Source organism: Crassostrea angulata, chromosome 8 (assembly GCF_025612915.1).
Source record: "Crassostrea angulata isolate pt1a10 chromosome 8, ASM2561291v2, whole genome shotgun sequence".
Classification (NCBI taxonomy): Eukaryota; Metazoa; Mollusca; class Bivalvia; order Ostreida; family Ostreidae; genus Magallana; species Magallana angulata.
This window is the reverse complement of record NC_069118.1, coordinates 16,652,268-16,661,424: the sequence shown is the minus strand read 5'-3', so window position 1 is coordinate 16,661,424 and position 9,157 is coordinate 16,652,268. Positions and strand designations below refer to the sequence as shown.

Genomic DNA, 9,157 nt, shown 5'->3' with positions numbered 1-9,157 from the left:
GGAACAAAAAGTACTTTACATGTGGTTGAATAGCAGGTTTGTCATATCACAATGTTCCTGGACAAGATCCATTTAGGTAAGTATTTTAATAAATACTTATTCACTGTCGAGGTAGTTATCACGAAAATTGCTTATTTCTTGATTCATACATGTAACAAGGTCCGGTTTTATGTAAAGGAATAATTTGTGATATGGTGCTTATTTTAGTAAAAAATAACGTGTATGCAAAATATAAATAAATCAGTCATATTTAATCACAGTACAGCTCCATGGCCTTAAAATCATACGTATGAAATTATTCATGTGTAATTTTACTGTCATATGTGATGATCGACCGCTTAATCTAATACTTCGCATTAAATACATTAATATTGATTGCTCAAAAAATATCAACAAAAAAGTAATAAAATTTATATAGTTCATCTCTTCATAGTTCTGATTTTTCATAAGAGTGAAAAAATGTTCCTTATTTATAGCATTATATCTCATCTTCGTGAACTCTGTGCTGGTAATATACTGTCAGTCGACAACCCTTTCAAGGTGAGCTATCAAATTAATCAATCTTAATTCATATAATATATATTTTGCAAAAAATGAAAATAGTATGTTTTAACATTCTAACCTTTTCAGTGAAATGTGTCTGAAAAAAGCCCTGACTATACACAGATCTTTAAAAGCCAAAAACTGTCCTCTTCGACATTTAGAAGCCAAAACAGGTACGTTGAGCTAGATATTAATAAATCGATGAAATCTCCTCAACTTAAGTTAATTAAATATATTGCTACATGTATTTTAGAGCTGGTATCAATCATATATGAGCTATATTTGAATACTTGTGTGTGTGTGTGTGTGTATATATATAAATATATATATATATATATATATATATATATATATATATATATATATATATACACACACACACACACACAGATATATATATATATATATATATATATATATATATATATATATATATATATATATATATATATATACATATATATATATATATATATATATATATATATATATATATATATATATATATATATAATATCTTTATTTTTTTTAGAACGAGAGCGATGTTCTGTTTCATGCAACGGAACCTATACTATAAAAGAACCGGACCCGCATAGAAAATGTGTTGGATTTAATATCAAATACAAACTTGAAGAAACATTGATAACATACATAAAAGTTTTTCCTTGTGAAATACTAAATTGTTCACTAGAAGTTGTAGATTTTGATTGTACGTTCAACAGGAGTCATACTGAATTTACAGAAGGAGAAAAAAGATCATGCATTGGTAATTTCCTATGTTTTGCATTTTATGATACAAGGCATGAAATTGTTATACTATAATGATTGAATATTTCAACATTTACAGATCCAGGTACCAGTGTGGTGATAATTCTAAGTTGTTTAGTTGGTGGAAGCTTAATTGGAATCAGCGTCTTTGTTCTCGTTAAGCGTTTAAGGACATATAAACGCAGGTAAGTATACATAGTTACTTTTATAACACATTACATTCTTTTTTATAATCGCAAACAATTCATTAAAGCATATTCAAAATTTTTTGTGGAATTAGAATTAAAAAAAACACAATCTTAAAAGATTAACCAATAATTTTGGTTTAGTATCAAAATTTGATTTTATCTGATAGCTTGATTGGTAGATTACAACCTCCTCCAGTTTTTTATCAGCCGAATTACGGGGATAGTGGTGACTTACAAGGGGAGAGAACTGTAACGATTGGAAGTCCATTGGAGACAGAGTATGCGGACATTGAGGAGACAATCAGGGTATCACATTTTTCAAAACAAAAAAAACACAAGTAAACTAATACTTGATGTTAAAGGGATAACAGGATTTACATCGGTCTGAATACCTCTTTAAAAAGATGACAAATATTTTCGTTATAGTTTAAAGAACTATATATGATATGGGTCTAAAATGACACCCTAAAATAAATCTCATCATTTTTAGGTATTTCTTTGGGTTTTCTTTTGTACACATATACACTGTACATGTAAAGTAATTTAATAATTTCTTTTTTATCCAACTGCCCACTATTTAAAAATATAACATCATAAAGTGAACCCTTTCCCGACACCATAAACTGCCAGAGAGTGCTAACAATTTAATTATATAGGTAATAAATATATATGTTATATCAGCTCTTCTAAAATATACCATAACAATTTAATGTATCTGAAACACCTTAAAAAAATAGCGAATTATTGGGACTGAATATGACCGATATCAAATATAGTTTTATATTAAAGAGATAAGAAAACCTACATTTTAATAATGTTCGTTTGATTTTTGTGCAGTTTAGCCTTGTATCATTTAGACTTGTGTATTTTGTGTTCCGTTGACAGTAAAGACTTGACATTTCGACACAACAACCACTGATGTTTAGACTTTATGCCTATTAAATTCAAGGTCATATTAAAATTCAGAGGTCAAATATAATGACGTCTTTTCAGATTTTATCAATTTTCACATTCCTCAAATGAACTTTAGCCTCAAATAAACTAAAATTCAAATTTTCATTATTTCGATATATTTTAACTGCAAGGTCATGACAATCATGCTGCTAACTTGTATTCAAATTTGAACTGCTCAATGTTGTTTTAGAGACCGTTAAGTGTTGCAAATTTTTGTCTAAAAGGTGATTTACAAGTGCTAATTTTACATTATATTACATCAGAAATTACCTTAAGTTACCAGTTAGAATTTAGTTTAGCGGCTGTAAGTAACAAAATTTTCTCCTGTACAAACAGAAGTACGAATATTTGTAACATCTTAAAAAGTAACTTATTTGCATAACAAATTCTAGCAAAGACTATCTCATTTTACACTATATTGAAGGACAATTCAAATGGTAGGTTTGAGGCGATGTGTGCAAAAATTGTCAGGTCGGATTTTTTTTTTCATTTTACATATTTACATATATATTTATATTTTTCATTCCAAATAACAATTATCTCTTTTGTACTACCTTAAATTCTAGATGGTAGCGAAGGCCATACAAGTTCCCTCCTACAAAGAAGATAGCTCATCAGAAACAAGATCTAGGGAAAATATTTATCATCATTTAAGTTTAACTGAAGATTCAACAAAAACGGAGAACAGTGCCATACCCTCAAACGATTGTATACCAGATAACTTTGCGGACGATGTGATTTTAAGTAATAAAGGAAGTCCGTCATTTAAATCCGTTGTGATTTGTGCAGATAGTTCCTCTTCAAAATCTAATGGCAATTCCAAAGTGTCACCGACAGGAAGTTTGGGAAGTGACAAATATTACGCCCTGGAAAAGGAATATGTAATTTTCAATTCTAGTAACGGCAACAAATGAAGTATAATCTTAATTCATTGGTCCTAAGAGGTTCAATGTAATTGCTTTTGAAAAGGATATTTGTCAAAACATATGGCATTGGAGCATTCATTAAAAATAAAAATTAAATCGTGCATTTAGTATCCATAATTTTTTTAACTCGACTAGAAATCTATTCAATAATCAAAATTAGCAAAGTGTGGTAATGCTGTTATGAATTCAGTAATAATCGATGCTAATGCATATCTTTAAGCAGGTGTTCATTAATTGTACTAAATTTATGTGCGTTTGTCAATTTCATTTTGCAGATTTAGTGTTTGTATATATAAACACGTATATTTTCTACAAATGATATAATAATACAATAGTAAAATGATGGGACATTTTGATAATATCATCAAAAATTGAGTAATTTAAATACAGCACTTATTGTGAGTTCTTATAAACATGTACATGTTCTCTACCAGCCGTACTAAGCATTTTAGAATAATTCATTCATGGAATTAGATAAAGACCATTCAGGAAACCTCTCCATGGACATGACACAAAAATCTCCAGAAACAGGATGTTGATAATACAATTTTCTCAATGTATATGTATAGTAAAAATGTTGGGATATTTAGGCTTAAAGTCCGAACATTTTCACCCAGTGGAAATCTCATGTGAGGGCGGGCTTAATTTCCAGAGGTGTGAAAGCCTCAGGGGCTTGCAGTCTACCTTCGGTCGTGAACGCTGCTAATCACTATACACAGGAAGCTAATTTATTTACGGGAAATAAATAATTAGTCAGAATTGGTGTTAGTTTGAATATCTTAATGTTTTAAAGATCATACTTAAAGTGATTTTATACGGAAATGTTAAGTGTTGTCCGAAGTGTCTCTAAGCACACGTTTTTAAAGCACAATTAAAACAAATTCTAGAAATTTACTCTGCTTTAAAAAAAATAACTCAGTACATCGTGTTTAGCACTTGACATTGTTTAAGAAGTTAAGTTGAACAAATATAATTCTGTAAGAGCAAGTACGAATGTGGAATGTAAAGGCAGCCGTTATACGATGACAATTAATGGAGTTCGTTTTCCATGGAGAAACGTTTTAGTGCACCAAGTTCCAATTGAGTGTATCACCAGCAAATTAAGCTTTGGTCGCTCAACAGTTTGTTTTAAAAAGAAAATTTGAAATATGTTGAGCTGCTCATGCATCTTCGCTGAATTTATTAAGTCTCATACATTCATCATGATTCAAATATAAAGTGTGTGTATTTTTAATTGCTAAATATTTATTTTTATAATACCAGTTATGTTAAAAATAATTCTATTTTTAATTCCCCCTTTAATACATGACGGAAGATATCAAAGATAACGTTGTTAATTGCTCGTACACAGAAATCCGCGGACCTGCCAGATCGATAACGCTTGGACGCTTGCGTCATTAAAACTTGGTGCTATTCTTTTAAACTTGATTGACAAGCGGCATAACTTTAAAGTTTGTACAGGTAAAAAAGGAGGCGATTGTAAACTAGAATTGGCGACATGAGGCACTGCTACTTATAGGTTCTCCAGGATATCCAGAGTGATAGGCTGCCTCACCTCAGGAGAGCTGGCCAGACGCTTTGCCCCGCTTAACATTTTCTTTATCAAGAAATGATTTGAAAGGTCTGGAATATTAGACATTTTAAAATAATATGCCAGCGCTGCCAAGTATGTTGTTATCGAGCTTGTTGCTTTGTCTATACTAAATAGTTAGGAAACAAAACTAATAATGTGTTCGAGGGAATCATCCTTAATACTGCATGTATTGTAATAACTTTGCATGAATGTCTGAAAACAATTCAGGGCCTGCTTGTAGACAATCTTTGTGTTAGGGGCTAAAGCTGCCTCAATCAAGGTAACAGCTGTGTTTTGGATAGCTGCAAAAGGTGGCTTGGTATGGCTGTTGGTTCGTCCCCTCTGTCCAACGACACCTCCAGCAATCTTTTGAACTGTAACCGTGAAAGTAAATCAGGTAGAGTATTGAACAAACCCGGAATATGTTCTGCAGAAAACAATATATTGTACTTCATAAGTGCCAACACTAGTCCTCTAACCAAAATCATGATTTTCGAATCCTTTGATGTCTGTGCATTTACTATGTTGACCACTGCGGCATTATCACAATGGAAAATCACGCATGAATTCTGCAAAACGTGGCCCCATACTTCCACAGCTACAACAATTGGAAATAATTATTTCAGAGTAATATTATATTCTTTCATACTCTCTTGCCAAGCTCCATAGAACCATTTTCTTCCAAACACAGCTCCAAAACCCAAAGATCTAGCAGCGTCAGTATATAAATTTTTATCCCATGGAGTACCCCTTATCTGTCTATCCATTCTTTTTTGCTTATCATATGTTTGCCATGACACATTTCCTGATGCAGCCATATCACGTTCTGTCTCTGCATGTTTTATGAGATTTGGTGTTGGATTTGGAAATATCTTAGCATATATGGCAACAAAACGCAAGAAAGCTGTAGTCCATTGAAAAATAGAGTTAATAGACTCTTTGGCTTTTTTCGGTACCACCGATATGTTGTCATTCTTCTCGAGTTTAATCGATAGGTGCTACTGTCTGGACCAGGAACCAAGTTATTAGGGAACAGTACCGTGAGATCAATAAACTGATCCTCCCATATTTTCTGTTTCAACTTCTGAAGAACCATAGCCGAAATAGGGATTGACCAAGTAAAAATATCTATTGGCTCACTGGTAGCATACTCATCATTTGACCTTTCTATCTCTTTTAATGTAATCTCTGAATCAGACTCACCATCCAAACTCTGGGGGGACTCGCTTCTGTCTAGAATGGCGGGGATAGCTCTGTCCTTTAATGCTTCCAACACCGCCTGTGTCGCTCTCTCTACCAATGTTTCCTCCCGATGATCAGAGCTCTGATCTTTTTTGGACTTTGCTCCTTTTCTTTCCGCCGAACCAGCTCTTTTTCTTTTCACACCAACTTTTGGTCTAGGCATCATGCTGTAAAAAACTGTACCCTACAGCATAAGTCTTTTTTATGACTAACCCTTATTCTTAATACATTGCATTTTCAATTACAGTAAATTTCTACAGGATCTAAAACTCACAATAAACAACTATCCCACTTGAGCTTTATCCTAAACCCCAGTGAGTCCTTCCAATGTGTGAACAAAGATTAAAATTTATGGATTTATTTGTGCCTATTCATGCTTTTTAACAATTGGAATCACACCTTTCAAACCTAAATTTTATAAAACATCAAACATTTTATGTCATTCATGAATGACTTAAACCATTGAAAAAATGTAAGTACAAAAGTAATGGCAAGTGCATGTACATTGGCTCTATTAACCACAAGTTTCTGACCTACAATCCAAAGCATAAATATGCTAAGCCAAATATGCCATTAAACACATATCCCATGATTCAAAATAATTGTTACCAAACATACATATTTTATCTTTTTAACTTTTAGAAATTGATAACCCACAACTATACCATACATGTAGACCTAGTAGCCTACCATTAACGAACTCATAATTTAAACATATCTATACATCTTTGTTCACAAAGCTTACCAAACTTGGACTGCAAACTCAAGTATGTATAACTCACCCCACATTAAGGTAACCACCTAACACTTAACCATGTAGAAGCTATTTATCTAAATACCTCATAGACTAGTCTCACTGGATATGATTACTGAATGCTAAGCCATATGGTGACCAATAAGTAAACACATATCATAACACCACCACACTGGATATACCATCATTGGTAAACCAACAAATATAATCCAACTACACCGGATATAACAACGTAGCACCCAACCATAAAGGGGCCCCTTGGTAAGCCATATATCATAATCCAACCGTACTGGATATGACAACAAAGCACCCAACCATAACGGGGCTAAATGGTTACCAGAAGATCCAAGCATGCTGGACATAACAACGTAGCACCCAACCATATAAGGGCTCTTTGGTAAGCCATACACATGTATATCATAATCCAACCAAACTGGATATGACAAATAGCACCCAACCATATAAGGGCTAAACGGCTACCATATGATCCAAGCATACTGGATATTAAATAACATAGCACCCAACAAACTAGGGGATATTTGGTTTACCAAGTATCATAGTCCAACCATGGAGGATATCTCCATATATTTGCATTTCCATTGTTCTTTCCCACTGTATGCCAATACGGAGGAGCTGCAATTATTTCTCTATAATCGCAATTGCTCTGTCTTTATACTATGACGTCATAAAGGTGTAACGTTATATATACTTTTCCATGACGTTATAGATTCAAACCACTATACGATACATCATGTCTTTTTCTCCAACTCCATTAAAATTGACGTATTTAATATTAAAACATGTTTTTGATAACATTTTAAAGGAGTTACTGTTATAACATATCATTGATTCTGTTAACAAATTTATGTGAATTAAAAAGATACATTATAGTCTGAATGTTTACTTTTGATGTAATAGCTAAATGTCAAGGTCTAGGCTAATACAAGGTATTTGCGAGTAAAATGATGCAAATATAAGTAATAAACAACGATTATTTAGTGAACATGGCGTTATGAATAGCAACTGCTCTGCTGGCATATTTTCCATGATGCGCTAGCGCGCATCATGGAATATGCCAACAGAGCAATTGCTATTCATAACGCCATGTTCACTAAATAACGTTGTTTATTTCTTAAATAACATCCGATAGTATAAGAGCTAAACCGTCCATTATATATTTTAGTACATACATATATTGGCCAAAACAACTATCCTACACTCTAGCCTATGGCAATGGACCATGCACAACACCCGAGTCCTAACGATAGTAAAAAGTGTGTATCAACAACATGAACAATATGATTAAAGTCACTACAATTTAACCCTACTCGGTATGAAACCTATGTTCAGTGCATGTCGTATTAGAACAAACTGCAAATATCAACTGTGAATCTAAACTTTTATATATGAACCCTTTATGTTTGTGACATTTTATATACTATATTTCTGCAGCAATACACATTTTCATTTCATTTTTCACAAGCTAATGAAGCTATTAAGTCCTGAAACCACTGATGCTCTGACACTGTTGTAATACTTAGGGTAGCCCTGAGTCTCATTCAAATGCATACCATCCTCACAAAAAACCTTAGCTTTATTTTCAGGTGACCAAAAGCCAGCATGGCGCCAGAATCTGACTCCTGACAAAGAATCTCTTCCTAGCCTTTCATCCAAAAGCCTGTTAACTAAATCTACCCTAGAATTGAACCAGTCTGAGTCAACAGAAAATCTACTTGGTTTAGTGGGAGGCTTCCTCTGCAGGATTTGGTATAAGCAAACTCTGCGCACTCCCCGACCTCGAAGCATCTCTGTAAAGTCAACTATTTTATCAACTAAATCATTTACTTCTACATCAATACTGCAGAGATCGTTAGAGCCTTTTTGCAAACACATTTTAAACTTATCCACATCCCGGATACTTCTCTGAGAAAGTCTATCAATCGTGCAGCCCGAATAACCTCTGTACACAACGTGTTCACAGTTAAGTCCTAAGTTAGTTCTAAAATTCACTGAGTGGTTCAAAAACCTATGCAAGCGCACCATGAATGAATGTCCGAGAAACAAAATTGTATCCTGCATGTCACCAAAAACTTAGATACTCACAAAAAAGAACAACACCTGCCAAAATTTTCAATGCAAACCGATTTGGAGCCAAAATTCAAAATATTTAAAATTCGGCTAATAGCATGAAAATGCTCTTAGCGGTATG

The 9,157-nt window shown here is 33.2% G+C and overlaps 1 protein-coding gene and 1 pseudogene across 2 annotated transcripts; one reads left to right on the top strand and one right to left on the bottom strand.

Moving 5' to 3' along the window:
* Positions 1–3,474, top strand: LOC128160495 (uncharacterized). Of its 2 annotated transcripts, none has more exons than XM_052823829.1 (7): positions 1–76; positions 477–540; positions 631–716; positions 1,076–1,309; positions 1,391–1,496; positions 1,679–1,805; positions 3,020–3,474. In XM_052823829.1, exons 1-7 carry the CDS (start codon positions 52–54, stop codon positions 3,365–3,367), a joined length of 990 nt encoding a protein of 329 aa, XP_052679789.1. In that variant the 5' UTR covers positions 1–51; the 3' UTR covers positions 3,368–3,474. The 2 variants fall into 2 exon arrangements, with proteins under 2 accessions (XP_052679789.1, XP_052679788.1); XM_052823828.1 differs by having other exon boundaries at positions 1,667–1,805.
* Positions 3,475–5,793: 2,319 nt separating this feature from the next.
* On the bottom strand, positions 5,794–6,360 carry LOC128160497 (uncharacterized; annotated as a pseudogene).
* Positions 6,361–9,157: the final 2,797 nt, after the last annotated feature.

Excerpts from the sequence above, each read along its gene's own strand:
- LOC128160495 (XM_052823828.1), top strand. The coding sequence starts at position 52 with ATGTTCCTGGACAAGATCCATTTAG. Across the intron at positions 717-1,075 it reads ACATTTAGAAGCCAAAACAG|AACGAGAGCGATGTTCTGTT; the intron begins GTACGTTGAGCT and ends TATTTTTTTTAG. Across the intron at positions 1,497-1,666 it reads TTAAGGACATATAAACGCAG|CTTGATTGGTAGATTACAAC; the intron begins GTAAGTATACAT and ends TTTATCTGATAG.